Below are 17722 nucleotides of genomic sequence, written 5' to 3'. Positions count from 1 at the left end.
AGGCGGCTTTGGGGGGAAGAGCACGGGGTCTGGAGTCCGTCAGACCAGGACTCCTTCGTCAGGCAAGTGTGAACAATACTTCTCTCTGGCCTGAGGCAGTGCGCGTGCGTGGCCATGGCGGTCAGTTCTGGATGTGTGGGCTCTTGGCCCTGGAGCCGAATCCCCCACCCCGGAGGTCCTTCCTTTGGGCTACAGAGAACTCCTCACCCACTCCAATACAGGAAAGGCAGGAGCCCCGCTGACCTCAAGACTCCCCTCACTCCTTCCTCCTGGAGCCCTGCTCCCCTCCCACCCCCACCTGCTCGTCTGGAACCAGCAAAGTCTGGGCTGACCACAGCCCACAGGGTCATCTCCTCCCAGGGCACCTCCGTATCGTCAGGGTCTCAAGAGCTCCAAGCTAAAGACGTACGAGCCTTATGGTTTGTTGTTTGCACTTTTATTCGAATAAATACAAAACCTGGAGACAGCCTGGTTTACCTGTCCCACCGGCCTCCTCAGGCTGGCGTGCGGCCGTGGTCACATTGTGGCTGCGCGGGATCCGTCCTCTAACCTGACCATCGCAGACACAGGCCAATAGCCACTTGTCGAATGAACCCTGCTGGCCCTTGTCCATGTGACACTGACAGACATGTGGGTAAACATCTTTTTGGGTAAAAAACATATTTTTATAATGTACCTTTGGATAAAATGTAATCTTTTCTCCCCTTCTTTCCCAGATCAGGCACTTAAAAATGAGAAATCTCAGCAACAGGCAACCCAGTTCATTAAAACTCACTGGATCTGGTTTCCCAAGAAAATTCAAACAGTGTGGGAGGAAACGGCATGCAGCATCTGCCGCCAGAGTCGGTAAGACCCATAATGACTAAAACGTTTCTGACGTGCCAGTGCCGGAGTCAGAGGTGCAGGAGTTGGAGAATCTCATCCAAGGTTAGTCTCGCGTCCCCCAAGTTTCCGTCTCTAAAATAGCGTGACAGCTTTAGTGTGAAACTGGTTTGATTAGTATCACATCTGTTGGGAAAAACGATCACCCTGGGCGGCCTGGCCTCTGACAACTGCACACACTTGTTACAGCCTCAACTGCTGAATGACAGCTCGGTCCACAAAGAACCCGTTAGGCAGTTACTAGTCAGGCAACAAATAGTTTACTTACTTCTTAACTAAAGCCCATATGGTGAATGCAGGCTACGTGCTCACATTTCAGTTTAAGAATCTTAATTTTCCTAGTGAAAAGTGGCAGATGACAGGGCCCTAGGGCAGCGGGGTCTGCAGAAGGACGGAGGTGGGAGGTACGGGCTGCGTGGCCCTCACACCGTCAGCACAGTGCCTGCCTGGGCCTGACGCCTGATCCGTGCGGCCCTCACACCTCACACCGTCAGCACAGGGTCTGCCTGACCAGTTCCTGTGAAGACGCTGTTTGGAGAGAGTAAGGCTGGATGTGCGGAGAGATCAGCAAGGCCATCTGGAGGCCCGAGTCTACTTCCTACAGTAAAAAAATCCCAACCACCTCACGACCACCCTTAACACAAAACTAAATCACTCCAAAAAATAATATACTTTGAAACCCTTTGACACGTTTATAAAAAGAAAAAACGAAAAATTTCCAAATTAAAAAAATCCTTTAAAAATGTTATCAATCGCCTTCTTATTAACAAATACAAAATAGTTGAAGACACTTTGTGACTTCCTCAGGTCATGGATCAGGCTCACGGACCCACAGTGAAGTTTTACTGCTAAAATTACCTACTTGGTAAAAACTCCAGCAAGAGCTCCGTCAACAAAATAACTGTTTTGGAAAGAAGAATTACAACTTTTCCCAAAATGTCAAAAAGAATAAAGATGTAAACACCATGTACTTAACATATTAACACAATATGAATTCAGTTAAATAAATACAAGAAAGTGGCACCAACATTATGGCAATTTTTCAACACAAAAATGTAGCTCAAGGGTATTTTAAAACAAATAATCGCTCGCAACAGAAATGAGTGTTCTTTGCACAAACCAAGAGCGTCTGAGATAAAGTGCTGGGACCCGAAACGGCTCCACACCCCCCTTCCTGTTCATCTGTACGCAAGAATGCCGCCTGGGTCTCCGGGTCTGGAGTGTCCGCCGTGGGGAAGCGTCACTAAACGTCAGGCTGAGGGCCATCTTTTGTCATTTTCCCTTTCTCCTCCAGTGTGTGCTTAAATATTTTCTTTAGGGTGTCGTAAACTATCGGTCCATTTTCAGAGTCAAAATTAACCTGGTGACAAAGAATATATGGATTCAGGACACCGTAACAGAATTTTAATCAGCCTGTTTTGGGAGAAAAGAAAGGGGGTGGAGAAAACCTGACTTACAAACACAGTTATATTCAACTAAACACACACAACTCACGTCCCACGTTAATTATAACCGAGAGACTGTATTAGAACTGTCGACTGTGCCAAAGGCAAACTTATGAACGAAAACAAAAGATTCAATCCAGTGCCTGGACAGGTCCACTCACAGGCTGTCCTGAGGCAGGGCAGCCACGAGGGTGGAGTGGTGAATCTGACACTAATCGCTGGTGGCACAGGGAAGAGCACACCAGCCGCACGGCCGCACCACAGCCACCCGACTGGGAGCCCGGCTTTCCACCTGCCAGCCATGCTGCGTCAGCTCACAGCCGACCTCTGTGACATGGGACTGACCCCCTCCCCCCCACCGCCGCCTTAGCACTTCCAGGAGGAGTCAGCAGAGGCTCGCGGCTTCATCTGCCACACAGAAAACTGTCCCAGAAGCCAGCCAGCTCACCCCTTGGTGGGGAGGTACCACGTCCGTGCTCGTGGACTGTTTGCCCACGTTCACCGGGACACAGGGTCGAGTGATGGCAGGACACAGAACGGGACACCTCTACCCAAACCCACACCTACAGAAACGAGCCACCCAGTCAGTAACCCCTCCTCCGGAGGGGGTGCAGGAAGGCTGTGCCCGGCTAGCACATCTGTGGACACAAGACCACCGGCTCAGAGACAAACAAGTCTACGACTCCGGACAGCGTGTGAGTCCCAATCACGGGGTCCCCTTGCCCTCCACATCCCCATCCTCGACGAGGTGGGGGTGATGCGCAGCGGCACAGGCGGAGGCCGCGCACACAAGGGCTTTGCATCACAGCCGATGACTCCGGGCTTAGGTGACCCCAGTGTTTGATGAGGGGCCGCAGCGGGCCTGGAAAGCTCTGGCCAAAGGGTACCAGGACCTTCCTCATATGGCCGCAGCTGTTGCACAGCTCTCCTCAAAGAGCCAGCCCTGGACAAGAGCGGTCGGGGCCTCTGCTCACAAGACCATGCACCCGGGGAGACACCCAACATCTCCCAACCTCTTTACACTTGGGTTTAGAATAGCTGCTATGTTTAACTTTTCATTAGGATCCTCTAAAAGGCCAACAGAAATTGTACAGAATTCCCACCACTTTTAGAGAAACAAACACTAATAATTTTTTCAGTTAAACTCAGAAATGAAATCATATTGTCTATCCTACCTGCAAAAACTTCTCATTAACCTTAGTAGTGGTTTGAATTGTTCACTTTGCTAAGCATCCAGCTAAGCCCTCCCCAAGGGCAGGTGGCCTCACGGTCCATGAAGACATAAATGCAGATGTGAAGGGCCATGCACCCTGGGTCTGAGCCACTGGCTCTGGAAACTGTCAACAAGAGACCAGGAGACCAGGGTGGTCAGTGCCACAAAGACCCCGCCGGTAACGAGGAAGCTGCAGGAAGGACAGCACCTTGGAGAGCAGAGGGGAAGACGCTGTGAACGCAGACAAACATAACTGGTGTCATCACTAACATTTCCCACAGATGCTGTCACTGAAAAGCGGGGCTCTTTGTTTAAGGACGTTTCCACATGGCCTATGAGAGGCTGCAGGGTAAGGGGTGCCTTTTCCCCTGGCATGGACCTGGTTTTGCTTCAGCCAGGAAGCACTGCTGGAAGCCAAAAGGGCGTATATATGAAGGAACCTTTTCTTTCACTTTCTTTTTTTTTAAAGTTTTTTTTTTTTACATTTATTTTTGAGAAACAGAGTGAGACAAAGTGTGAACGGGGGAGGGGCAGAGAGAGTAGGAGACACAGAATCTGAAGCAGGCTCCAGGCTCTGAGCAAACGGTCAGCACAAAGCCCGACGCAGGGCTCGAACCCACGAACTGTGAGATCATGACCTGAGCCGAAGTTGGACGCTCAACCGACTGAGCCACCCAGGCGCCCCTAAAGTTTTTTTTTTAATGTTTATTCTTGAGAGAGAGAGCACGAGCAAGGGAGGGGCAGACCGAGAGGGACACAGAATCTGAAGTAGGCTCCAGGCTCTGAGCTGTCAGCACAGAGCCTGACGCGGGGCTCGAACTCACGAGCCGTGAGATCATAGCCTGAGCTGAAGTCGGTCGCTTAACCGACCGAGCCATCCAGGTGCCCGTACCCCTCTTTCACTTTCTGCTTAGATTTGCTAACAGGACAGGGGACCGGGCCATCAATGGCGGATGCTGGATTCTCAGGGGCCGGTTACTTGTTTATGCCCAAGGTAGAACTCCTCCACCAGAAAAGACTCTCTGACTCCTACCAGGCATGTGATTTAGAAGTATTTTCTCAATATCCAAGTGTTTCTCTATCGAAGCTCTCTGTTCCAACGTTCTTCAAAAAGTTCAGCTCTTTCTGATAGCACTGTTGGGAAATTAATATATTTTGGCTAAAGTCTACAACTACATTTGAGAAATGTCAAACACACTTCCATTAAGGAAAAACAGAGCTGAAAGTTTTATTTCAGAGCAGGTGAGTGACCTCTGGATTATGCCCCCTGCAGCGTGTGACCCACCTTGGTGAAGGCTTTAATGGCGCGGGCAAGGATGGCCTCCTCCACATCTGCAGGGATGGGCTGCAGGTTCACAATGCAGTGCAACACGCAGAGAATGGTCTGGTGCTGGCCCTGTGTTTGCAGAAATCAAAATCAAAATCAAAATCAAAATCAAACAAGCGGTTTGAAAAATGCCTCAAGAAATAAACTCAAAGCAACTGCAGAGCCAGGAACTGGTTGTGACCAAGTACTCATAACCTCTGATACTGAACGACCTACCAAGGGCTCTATTCACTGTTGGGTGTTAGTGTAATCTGAAAAGCTTTCAGGAGATAAAATCCAAGCTGCGGAGTTATTATGCAGAGTAAAACTGAATACGCACGCAAGTGTCATTGCAGATCAAATGTCTTCCTTGCCGTGGACAGAGACGATCCGCTTATTTCTGGACAAAACTGGTTCTGTGCAGCTAGCGAATGCTGACTTAGCACTGGGATAGACAGGAGGACCAGCATGGGGGACAGACAGACAGTGCTGTGGCCTCCAGCAGTGCGCCAGCTGGAACCTCAGGGGAAGGACAGGGGTGTCCGGCTTGACCCCCCCGGGGGCTGTTCACTTCAGAGAAGCAAAGGAGACACCTCAGCACTGGAAGAACTTGCGCCCAGTACAGGCGCCCCTGCTGTGGCCTCTGAAATCTACTGTAAGGACCTGATCTGAAACGCAGAGGACCCGCAAGCAGAACTCAACATTACAGGGCTGTGTGGAGGGGTAACAACTTGAAATAACATAAGTGCCCTGCATGCGGGGATGGCAGTGAAGGCCGTGGAACCCGGGGCGGGTGCCGTGTGACAGATGGGCGCGAGCTTTGTGCCAGATCAGAGTTCGAGTCCTGCTCTACACACGCTGCCCCTCTTCCCTGTAAGGTGGGGCTGCACTCTGTCTGGGCCGTGGAGGCGAGCAAAGCTGAAAACAGAAGTTATGACCCAGCGAGGGCCTGGCCGACGCCCCAGGGGTGACCTCCCCCCGTCTCCCCTCCAAGTTCATCTCTGTCAGGCAGCTGCTCAGAGGGCAGCCTGGCAAATGGACTCCAGACACGGGGCGTTCTCATCTATAAGGTCGCGTGTGAGTGTGTGTGTCTGAAACATGAAATATGAAGTTGTTTCTGAAAGGATTTGCAGCTTCTTAACAAATGTTTGAAAGAAAGGACTTGAAAATGTTCAAAGTGGTGTTCCCAGAATCATGGGTATTTTCCCTTTTTGGTTTTGCATCTTTTTTTAAATTTTTTTTTTTTAACATTTATTTTTGAGACAGAGAGAGACAGAGCATGAACAGGGAAGGGTCAGAGAGAGAGGGAGACACAGAATCCGAAACAGGCTCCAGGCTCTGAGCAGTCAGCACAGAGCCCGATGCGGGGCTCAAACTCACGGACTGCGAGATCATGACCTGAGCCGAAGTCGGACGCCTAACCGACTGAGCCACCCAGGCGCCCCTGGTTTTGCATCTTCTAAGTGTTAGGCTGGGTGTGCATCTCTTCCCGCCTTGGAAAAACCTAAATGAGCCCCAGATATGGGATTCGGCACGAGTTCCCTTTTCCGCGAGAGTTCTGAGCACGAAGCACTTTGTGGGCCTTGGTTAACTTATCAACTGGCCAACAACAGCCTCTTACCTTCTCTAACAAAAACAACGCTTCTGCGGCCTCGGTGTGGCTGCCAGCCAACATGTCCACGTCCTCCTTGGTTATCACAGGCTCCTTCAGCTGCTCCACCCAAGACCACATTAAACTGCACAGGATGGAAGGGTCCCTTTCGCCACATATTCTTTCCCAAGCTCCGTCTCGGGAATTCAGTTCTTTCTAAAAAGAAGAGAAGAAAGAGGAAGAGAAAGAGGGAGAGGAAGGAGAGAAAGAGAGGGAGAAGGAGAGGAAGAATGAGAGGGAGAGGGAGAGGGAGAGGGAGAGGGAGAGGGAGAAAGGGGAGGGGAGGGATGGAGAGGACAGGGAGAAGGGTAAAAGGGGAGGGAGAGAGAGAGGAGAGGAGAAGGGAGAGAGAGAGGAGAGGAGAAGGGGGAGAGGGAGAAGGGGAGGGGAGAGGGAGAAGGGGAGGGGAGAGGGAGAAGGGGAGGGGAGAGGGAGAAGGGGAGGGGAGAGGGAGAAGGGGAGGGGAGAGGGAGAAGGGGAGAGGGAGAAGGGGAGGGGAAGGGGAGGGGAAGAGGAGGGGGAGGAGTAGAGAGGGGAAGAGAAGGAAGAGGGACAGAGGGGAGGGGAAGGGGTAGGTAGGAGAGTGAGAGGAGGGGAGGGACAGGGGGAAGAGGAGAGGAGGGAGAAAAGGGGGAGTTGGAGCGGAGGGGTGAGGAAGAGGAGGAGGGAGGGGGTAAAGGGAGAGGGAGAGGTGAGGAGGGAGAGGTGAGGAGGAAAGGGAGGGGAGGGGATGGCGAGGGAGAAAGGGAATAGGGAGGGGTGAGAAGGGAGAGGGGGAGAGGGAGGGGAGGGGAAGGAGAGGGAAATGAGGAGGAGCAGGGGTGAGAAGGGAAAGGGGAGGGGGAGAGGGAGGGACAGAGAGGCAGCACCACTGAGGTTTGAAGGCCCTCAGGCTGTCCACGAGTGACAGTCCCGGGCTCCAGGCTGTGGACCAGGACCTTCCCAGGGCCCCCACCAGCAGGTGGCACACTGGGCTGAGACACTGAGCCTCTCTGAGCCTCAGTTTCGGTCTGTGAAGCTGGGGGCCCTGCATGTTGGGCACATTTAGCTTAAGGTCTGCTGCTCAAGAACCACCCCCCCTCCCCAACCACAGAGGGAGGGTTGGCCTCAGCGCTAAGCTCTGCACCCCACCCTGAAACCACAGAAACTGTTCAGGAAGAGGGAGAGGGAGCCTCCCTTTTCAGGGTGCTTGGAACAAAGCAGAAATACTCACCGCAATGAAGCGGAACGGCAGAGGAAAAAGCGTGACTGAGAGCCCATCTGCGTTACCCTGGGTGAGAAGAGCTCCGACTAAACCCCCCAGGACGGCCCCCGCAAAGAGCTTAGAAGGCCACACGCGGGGCAAATGCACTTCTTTCCAATTCCCTTCCGGAGTCCCATGTGAGCACGGGACAAGCCCGCGTCCTGAGATCCGATGGGGGGAGTGACCCGAAGTCTTGCCCACACCCCAAACGCCTGCAGGCGGCTTTAAATGCTGACCCCACAGAGAGCAGGGAAAAGAAGAGTTTTAACTTCTGATGGGGTTCAGACCTAGGTTTCAGTCAATACGGTGCGGTGCGTGCGTGCTACAGTAATATGCATAATAATTGCCACATGCATTCATTCACCGTCCTTGGAGGCCCAAAGGGCACACGTGCAGCCCAGGGGAGGGGGCCCTCGCTCAGAGGCCCGAAGTGAGAAGGGGGCACACAGCATTCCCCGCGTTTGGCTGGACCCCAGACGTGAGGCTCCTGCCGCGCTGCTGCCGGGTCCCCCGGCTCCAGGTCCCTCTTCGTTATCTCATAAAGAGGCCATGAAGTTCGGCTGTGGGGGCCCCGTTCCCCACCGATCCCGCGCATGGCAGATCTGGTGTGCAGTGTGACCAGAGGCTGGGCGGGACGGCACGAACCAAAGGCTCGCCCAGTAAAATGCCGTCACGTTGTCACGTTCTCTGACACGACAGAATGCAGTTCTCTGAGCTGCACCCGCGCAGCTGTGTTCGGCCACATGACCCGACCCCTGTGACCCTTGATTTCCCGGTCTGTGATGCTTAACTTATGAGGACTGTTAAGTTAACAAAGAATCTGTGGGGTATCCCCTGCCTTACGGGTTCCTGCGAGAGCAGGTGACGTAACAGCAGATGAGAGGGAACAGGCAGCACTGTGGGGTCCAAATCACAGAATTCAACTAACTGGTCTTATTGCTCAAAGGCCCATGATGAAATCCAGAAAAGGAAACAGAGGGCAAGCCTATCTAAACCAAGGGGCTGTGTTCACCTCTAGGAAATGCTTTCACATGACAGTCCAGCCGCGCAGGGCTGGCCCACGAGGGGTCCCGCCACGAGCTCTGTGGCCCATGGCCACGTAAAGGAGGGGCCCACAGACTGAGCGAAAGGCTTGTTCAGTTTGGAGTGGAAAGAAAAGACTTCATGTTGTGGGAAATCCGTGTGTGTTAGGTATTCACTCGGCAAACACCCGTGGCTCTGATGACAACGAGCACTTGCTCTGCGGTGACACGGCCGTAAGCGGGTGCGAGGTTCCTTGCCTCAGTTCCCACCTCTGCACCTGGAAGGTTCCGACCCTCCTGGAAAGTGCACGTGCCTTGCTTATTAACTTAGAATACACAGGAGCAGCTACGCGAATGATTTGTGGGACATTATGGGCTAAGGAGTCTAGATCCCACGGAGCCGGGCCTGTCAGCTCCACACGTGGGCGGTCTACTAGCTTCTGGTAACTATGTGGGAAGGCCTGCCTTTTGTCTACACTAGCTGCTCATGCCGGGTGAAGAGTACAGCTGATTTAAGACTGCGTTTCTAATGAAAGCGCACCACAGAAAGGGGTTAAAATTTCACATTCCAACTTAAAAGCCAGGAAATGGACCCCAAAGACCCAAGGTCAAGGAAAAGGGACAGCACAAAGGCACTCCACGGCTGCTCCCGTCTGCTCTGTGGAATCACCCCCCCCCCCCCCCACCTCACTCAGCACTTGGGCCCACGACTCGGGGAAAGAACCTCTCTCCGTGGTTTCCCAGGTGCAGCTCCCTGACCTGAGTTCAGGTTAGAGATGCTCAGAGCGGCCCCCAGGCCAGGTCTCACGGGCCCAGCCAGAAGGAAGCCCCCCGCCCGACCCGTCAACGGGCACCCACGCCCTGCTCACTCAAGCACCCTAAGTACTAGGCGCTGAGCCCGTTCTTTCACACAGACACCGAGAAACCTCAAGCTCCAAAGTTAAGCGTGACGCAAACAGGTCTTCAGATTCCTGTCGCACTTAAATTTGGTAAGACGCTGTTTCGGCCCCGACCGAAGTGCTTCCCACACGTTAGTGAAGTGAAGTAGAAGTACCTGCCACATCTCTACCTTCCTCTTCACTCCCTCCTCTTCTGCAAGCTCACTGAGATCTGCCAGGGCTTTGGCCGCCAGCACTCTCCTGGCTTCGGCACTCAGTTCGGCCTGCGAAGCAGCGTGCGCAGCGACCTCAGGCAGGTCTTTGCCTTCCTGGGCTGTGGGTCCAACCGAGGAGGGTACTTTGCAGAGCGAGTCACGGTCCCCGGGGCTGCGGGGAGTCTCAGAGCAGTGAGCGGCGGGAGCTCCACACAGACGGGGCGCTTGCTGGGGACAACGGTCCGGTTCCCGAGGGACATCCGCAAAGCTGGGTCTCACTGGATCCCCAGGGTTGTAGGGACCTGAAACCCCCGAGGAGAAGGTTCTACTCCGCTGTACTTCCTTCGCAGCAGTCTCCCTATGGAAACCCGGTGACCGCTCATCCCTGAGTCCTTCCAGGCCTCCAAATTTAGCTTGATTCCAGAAAGAGAATGTATTTCGGACCAGCGTTTCCTTACTCAGATCAAGCTGTGGAGACTGGGGGGTGTGACAGTGGCTTATGGGCTTCTGCTGTCTGGGGTTATGGCCAAGCAAGGCTGCGGCAGGCCCCGTCCACGGAGCTGCCCCCTGCCCCAGAAGTGACTCAGCCCTCTTTAAGTCAGAGTCGCTGTAGCTGAATCGCCTCTTCAGAGGCGTCAGGGGCTGAAGGCACTCAACATTCCGCCTCTTCCAAAGAGGGTCAATCTGCTGTTCGCTGGAAAGAATCACATCCTGATTCTCAAAATCCACGGCCACGGCAGCGGGCGGCAAGGAGTCTGAGGCGTCACTGCCCTGCCTCAGTAACTCTTTGTCCAGCTGCATGCTGATCACCTCAGAAACAGTCTTTTCGATTTCCGCACACAGGCGGGGCCCCTCTGCCACCTCTTCTGTCGCCACTGGCCTGTTCTCAGCTAAATCCAGCAACAGTTTGCAAACGAGGTGGATGATTTTGGGCACGTGTTTCAGAAGGCGGGCCTCATAACCGTGAAGCAGATGCCGCTGGCGAATCAGATACTGTGCTAAAGTAACGGCGTGTGCCTTGGGGTCACAGCAAGAGAATATATTGCGGAGAGGGATGAGGAACTGGGTAAATTCCCTTACACAGAGGAGCTGTCCTCGAGTTTGTATGGAATTGGGTCGCTTCGCCCGAACAAATATAATCGCTTGGTCAGCAGTCATTCTCGTGGCGAAAACCAAGTAACATGCTATCAAGACGCCTAGAGGTAAAGAGAAGATCGGTATGAAGAAGGTGATCGTTCAGTTACCACTCTTGAAGACTTAAAATCTGAGTACGTGTTAGGAAAGCATATTAAGAATCCTTTTAAGGGCCACTCTAACTTACTGACTTCTTGTACGAGTGTTTATTCCCTGTCTGTGTGTCACGTCTTCCCCTGAGAATCCAGTCATCTCTCTGCCCAGAGAAGGACAGTGTGGGTGATGGGGGTGGACGCAGGAGTGAGAGGGGGTGAGGGGGACCAAGAGAGCGTGGCAGGGCGAGGGGGAGGTGGCGAGGGGATGGGGGACGAGGGGGAGAGTGGTGGGGGGATGGGGGAAGAGGGGGAGTGTGGTGGGGGGACGAGGGGGAGTGTGGTGGGGGGATGGGGGGACGAGGGGGAGTGTGGTGAGGGGATGGGGGGACGAGGGGGAGTGTGGTGGGGGGATGGGGGGGAGTGTGGCGAGGGGATGGGGGACGAGGGGGAGGTGGCGAGGGGATGGGGGGACGAGGGGGAGTGTGGCGAGGGGATGGGGGACGAGGGGGAGTGTGGTGGGGGGACGAGGGGGAGGTGGCGAGGGGATGGGGGGACGAGGGGGAGTGTGGTGGGGGGATGGGGGGGAGTGTGGCGAGGGGATGGGGGACGAGGGGGAGTGTGGTGAGGGGATGAGGGAGATGTGAGGGGAAGGTCCACCAAGGTGTGTGCACTGACTGGATGGGATATTTTAAGGGTGTTCAGAGCAGAAAGCAGACCGTGGATTTGAGGTGGTCCCCGTGGGGCTGGGGAACAGGAGGATCAGGGGCTGGACCACAATCCCTCCGTTACCACCCCTCCCTGCACACTTCCTTCCCACCCCTGCCAGCTTTGCCATCAGTTGTTGCCACATCCCCAGCCTGGCATTTTTCCTTTCTGGGTATTTTTTGCCTGGGGATTATTATTCATATTCAGTCTATTTCTGGACTTTTCGTCTATACTAATAGTACTTTTCTCCAAACCAAGATATAACTTTATTCTGTAAGTACTTGTTATTAAAGAAAACACACTTAACATTACAAAACATTATACATTTGCATTAATTAATATCAAATTAAAATGAATAACATACTGGTGATAATTGATCAATTAATCCAACAATATCAGTTGACTGATATCAAGATAAAAGGCAAATCAGAAGACATGCGTGTGGTTCGCCAAGTCTGTTAAGCAAGCAGGACAGAGCCCCTGCCCTCCCAACGCTCCCAGGCACGTGGAGACCTGGGGGCTGGCGCACAGCTCAGGTGTCTGCTTGGACCAGGCTACAATTAAAATTCTAACCTTACGGTATTTGCTTTTGTAATAGTATCAGCACTACACTGAGATTTGCTGCATTTTTAAGTAAAATCATTGATTTTTACATAGAATTTGAAGCACAGATAGACTCCCGTCACCACCCAAATCCTTCCAGCCCTGAATTTAAATCCTGGCTCTGCCACTTACTCAGCGTAGCAAACTACTTAACCTCCTTCAACGTGCCCAAGACTTAAAAAAACAAAAGTGTAAAATGCCTAGAGCACACCAAATAAAACAATGCTTTCTATTCTCATTACTTTGGTTAAGGAAAATGCCATTTTTAAAATACATTAACTATTAAAGTGTTGGGTTTTTTTTTTTTTTCCTTTGAAGAAGAAAAACCAGACGGATCATTTAGTGAGCCGTGGAAACCCATCTGTTTCCTAAATATGATGAGTTTTCAGTCCTAGGTCTTTCAAAAATACTCTCACAAATAAATGGTCACTGAAACTGTCTTTTCCAAAGATAGTTCAAATTTCTTTCAGTGGGTTCTTTCATTTGAATCCAAAACTCCGACAGGATTCTGAAAACTACTTCTCTTCTCTCCTCGTATTAGGAAGCATCGCTCTGTCCAGGTTTAGATATGCTCTAAGACAGTAAGTCCACTTCCTAGAATTTACCTGTTCGACCAAGCCCTGCATGACAATGGATGGCTACTTTCCCTTCCTGTAAGGCAAATGTCGTCACCTTCACCATGTCTAAGACAGTGGTAAGCGATGCCACACCGTAATCCTTCCATCCGAAATTGTAGAAATAGACTGGACAATGAAACAGAGAACAGAGAAGAAAAATCAACATAAAGGACAGTACGTGAGCAGCCGTGTGAAGGAAGCGCGTGGATTCGTGAAAAGCGCACAGCTGTGAGGCAGGCTGGCTGCACTGCATGCGGAGGCTAAAATAATAGGTTCTTTATATTTCCGGTAAATTCACTGTTTGCATTTCTTACAAAGCACATTCTCTATTACTCGAGACATTTCCTGCTAAAACTCAGCCAGAAACAATTAAGGAGAAACAGGACTGCAGATTAATAAAGGCCACGACCTTCACCCAAATGACTCAGCCACAGAAGGACAGCACGCCATCTTGTTCAAGCGTGGAAATGCGTTTAAAGGACTGGCAAGTGGCACAAGCTGGGTGCATACAGATTTTCCACCTAGTGGAGACAAATAAGCGAGGCACACGCTTCTTAGAAACAAGTCCCCAAAGTGGCCTGGGCTGGTCCTTTCCAGCCTGGGTGAGAATGGCACGTGTTGAGTGACCCCATCCCTAGGCTCCCGGACTTGGGCTCCTGGGACTGCCCAGTAAAGAACCCCTGAGTACCACCCAGGGGCAGAGTTGGGCTTCAGTAACAGCATGAGTGAGTGCTGTGTTCCAGTCCCGCTGCCATGAGTAAGCCGTGTGGTCTGAGTCCGAACAGAGAGCAGAACCACGGGATGGGACGGATGGGTAGGACAGGTCTGGCACACTATGATGGCAATTCATGCACGCTTTGTTTCTACAGGGCTCCTCCCAAGATCGCTCGCACGGGACAAAAGAAATCCTGTACTTTCAATAGCAACGCCAGAGAAGAATGGTCGCATTATCTAGAATCAATCAGCTCATCTCCCCCCTTGGGAGCCTACAGTAAGCGTTCGTTCATTCCATCACCCTCTGACCCAAGAGCGGAGTGGGCGAAAGCCTGGGTGCTGTCCTTGGTAACTCACGGAGGGGAAGTGGGGGACTTACTGCCGGCCTCCATGAAAGCTTCAGGAAGATACGTGAAGCCACTTTCTTGTTCCAGGGGGTTCCCGCAGCTGGCATGCTCCCCAGGGCGCTGCAGGTTGATGATTGTTTTTATGCCATGGCTTACCGGAGAGAAGAAAGAAGTTACCATATTGAGAGCTAGAGTTTAAAAAAAAATCAACCATCTTTTGGCATTCATAAACATTACTAATAACTCTCCAAACCTTAACTTCCTACTTGAAAGAAGCCCTTCACTGCCTACTCTTTGACTATTTGAAGTCAAAAGTGACAGACAAGAAGACGCGAGCTGGCTTATCGAAGTGTGTCAGCGTGCAGCATTTACCTTCGGAACTGCTCGATGATGCAGTACTTCTCGAGGAGCTCAGTGGACGGGCGAGCCATGGCCAAGATGTTGTCAGTGACCCTGAGGTGGGAGGACGGGGCTGGTGAGATGCACAAAACCTGGAACGTTCTAGCTCTAAGTACTGAGAGAACGAGTTACCAAGTCCCTGTTTTTTCTACGATTCCAACAGTTGTAGCACAATTTTCTCATACAGCTCTGGCTTCAATTTTGCATCACAATTAGGGCTCTAAGAGACCCTGAAAGCCTGGAAAAAATTCCAGGACGTAAAGTATTTGTGGACTGCAGCACAGTGTTTTCAAGGACTCTCATGAGATTCTAGCAGACGTGACAGAGCCACCTCATCGGGCATCAAAGGCAATTCTGCCCCCCAGTCACCCGTTGTGTGAGGCAGGGATAACGCCTGCCTCGTGGGGTTGGCACGGCAATTCGACAAGGTGTGGGTGTAAAGTCTTTAGCACAAATCCTGGCGAGTGGTTATGAATAAATGCCGACTTATTGTGATTTAGCGAAACATCTGGGCTTTGGGGTCAGCCGGGTCTGGTTTCAAACGCTGGCTTTTCTGCTTTCTAGCTAAGTAGTAGATTACTTAGTTGCTCCGGACTCAATCCTCTCATCACTAAAAGGACATTAACAATGTCTACTTTTCCAGCGCTTCATGAAGATGACATTATAATGTGACAGTGTCAAGCAGAGCGCCTGGCCTGTAGGCGAATGGATTTTTATGGAATGTACGAATGGACAGAGGCCCGACAGACAGCGGATCCTGCTTAGAGCTCTAGTGAGAAACACCGGGCAGTCCATCGGGGGCTGTGGGCCACGTGAACCTGAGCAGTAACAGAGACGTCGGCTGAGCTGATCAGGGTCCAGAAGGATACCGCAACTCTCCCCCAGGGCAAGTCCTGACATTTAACGGGGACCCCCCAAATTCAGCAGTAGTTAGACCAAGGCGAGGACAGAAGGACCATGAAAGCATCAGAGGTGAAAGACTCAGATGGCTTAGTCAACAGTGAAACAAAAATATTAATGTGGCCTCGAGCTGCATTATTAGAAATTTAGGGTCCGACCACATCTCAGGAACATTGTTTGCTTTCTCACAACACTCCTCAGGCTGGAATGCGATCTGTGGGGAACAGTGGGGACAGCCGACCCGACTCCACCACCACGCGCACACCAGCAAGCCCAGGACGCAAGAGCGCGGGGTGCAGTCGGGTAAGCGGGTCGACAAACGTCTGACCTGGAAGCGGGATTCCCGCTGCAAGAAATGACTCACTGCTAGAGTTCTTTAAACGGTGAACTCTTAGTGGGTTTCAGACATGATGCGGCTTGATTGCCGGACGTTTTCAGAGGCATCACTCCATCAAAACAGGCATCCCTGACAGTTTACTGTTAAGAACAGAAAGCGGTATGACCGAATGCTGAGCGAGCCGCATCCCGTACTACGCACGAGGCGTGTGCCTTACGCCATCCTGAGCCTACGTGGCGCACGGCTCCCCACTGAGGCAGATGGGCAGCGTGTGCACCCACGCGCGCCCTTTCACGCGGCAGACGGGAGCAAACAGGAGGCCAACGGTACCTGCGTCGGACCAGGAAACCACACACGCACCTCGTAACTTCTCAAACTTCGAGCCGCATCCATTGTTTCCAGTAACTTCTGACATGTAAGACCTCCCCGGTCACCGCTTCTTTAAGATACTTTACACACGTCATTTCACTTGCTTAAAAAAACGCTGTGGGGCGGTTTTATTATTTCCATCTCACCGAGGAGGAAACGAGGTTTCACACCGCTCCTGGAGCTGCCAGGCCCGCAGGCTGCTCAGCCCCACCGCCCAGCGCGGGTGCCCAGGACCACTCACCAGGACGAGTAGACCCCCTTAATGGCTTGCTCCTGCTCGCTCCAGCGCGCCGGGTTTTCGTACTTGCAAGCTCTGCCGCCACACGCCACGGAGCAGGCCACGTGTCCAGGAATCACATGTCGCAGCCGCTCTCCGACCTTTGTGTACTTTGGCGTTGGACGCCCTGGGTTTCCTAGAACGTACACGGAAGGGGAGATTCAAAACCCAGTCTCCAGATGGAAGGGTAGCGTGAGAACGCCCTCCAGGATCGGAGACGACGGCCCTGCCGCACCCCCCCGTTCTGCCACAGTGAAACCGCTGCCTTGTGCTCTAAGAGCAGGACCTCCCGACACAGAAGAGGCGCTCGCACATGATCACCTCCACGTGTCACACTGGTGGCGAAGAAGAAGAAACCGTAAAAGCAGATCTTTTACAAGGGCATGGGTTTTTTCAACAATTATGTTTTCGTGAAAAAGCACAAAACATCCGATCACTTTATCTCCTATTCCGTGTCCACTGAAGCCCTGAGTGCAACAGACAGTAAAAAGCGGAACGCAGAATTAACTGTCAAAACCTAGACGGTCTCAACACAGCATGCCACCTGCAGTCTCAGTTCATACTCAAAGCTGTGGCAATCTGAAAGAAGGAAAAGAGCTTTACTTTTTCTCTGGAGGCACGCGGAGTCCCTGTCGGCGCGGCGGACGGAGGCCACGGCCACCATCACCTGCAGAGAGGACGAGGACAGCGTCTGGGCGGCGGAGCCCCGGCGGCCCTGCTGCAGCTGCAGGACAGGGTCCGAGGCCGAGTGCCGGCGGCCCTGCAGGAAGGCGCTGAGGAAGGGCAGGGCAGAGCCCCGCCGGGGCAGGTCCTGCATGGCCGGGGATGGCAGCGCCAGCCTGCTCCGCCACCAACTCACTCACTGAGCCCGGAGCACCAGCCTGCGATCAGCCTGCGAGATCCACCAGCCGCTCAGGATAGGCGGGCTTGTTGCCATGGTGACGAACAAAGAAACTACTGATTCCCACTCAGAGCTGCATCCTCGAAATCCCACATGAATGGACTGCAGTTTGGAGGGATTGTTGGAGCAGGGGGAAGAGGAACGTGTATTTTCAGTAGATTATATACCCAAGTTGTAACGAGTCTCTTTTTTCTCCGACTCAGCTGGAAGTCCTGACAGATCAAAGAATTACATCTAACAACACATTGTGATGAATTCAGAAAAATGTGTTTATGACACAAACCCTGCCTTTTATATACACTTTAAAAGGTTTAAATTCTGCTGTTCTTCTCATATCTATTCTCTGAACGTTCTGAAAACCCTTCCGTTTCCACCCCTCTGTGCACAGGGCAGAGAAGTGAACCATAATGAAGGATTCGCAGTACAGCTCGTGACGTTATAAAAACACCATTCAGTTCTTCAAAACCAA

The 17722-nt window shown here is 52.4% G+C and overlaps 1 protein-coding gene across 4 annotated transcripts in view; it reads right to left on the bottom strand.

Annotated features, from left to right (window-relative positions):
• Window positions 1-420: 420 nt before the first annotated feature.
• Window positions 421-17722, bottom strand: part of PTPDC1 (protein tyrosine phosphatase domain containing 1) — a 63985-nt gene continuing 46683 nt past the window's right edge. For 2 of the 4 annotated variants that reach the window (XM_043566855.1, XM_043566854.1), the window contains exons 3-10: window positions 16317-16488; window positions 14443-14523; window positions 14103-14221; window positions 12998-13135; window positions 9817-11051; window positions 6468-6653; window positions 4826-4936; window positions 421-2242 (exon numbers count right to left, since the gene is read on the bottom strand). In XM_043566855.1, the coding sequence (XP_043422790.1) occupies window positions 2126-2242; window positions 4826-4936; window positions 6468-6653; window positions 9817-11051; window positions 12998-13135; window positions 14103-14221; window positions 14443-14523; window positions 16317-16488 (2159 nt within the window). In that variant the 3' untranslated portion in view covers window positions 421-2125. Of the gene's footprint in view, window positions 2243-4825; window positions 4937-6467; window positions 6654-9816; window positions 11052-12997; window positions 13136-14102; window positions 14222-14442; window positions 14524-16316; window positions 16491-16951; window positions 17185-17722 lie in introns of those variants that run through there. The other 2 variants (XM_043566857.1, XM_043566856.1) reach the window with 2 other exon arrangements.

Source organism: Prionailurus bengalensis, chromosome D4, assembly GCF_016509475.1.
Source record: "Prionailurus bengalensis isolate Pbe53 chromosome D4, Fcat_Pben_1.1_paternal_pri, whole genome shotgun sequence".
NCBI lineage: Eukaryota > Metazoa > Chordata > Mammalia > Carnivora > Felidae > Prionailurus > Prionailurus bengalensis.
This window is presented reverse-complemented; position numbering and strand designations above follow the sequence as displayed.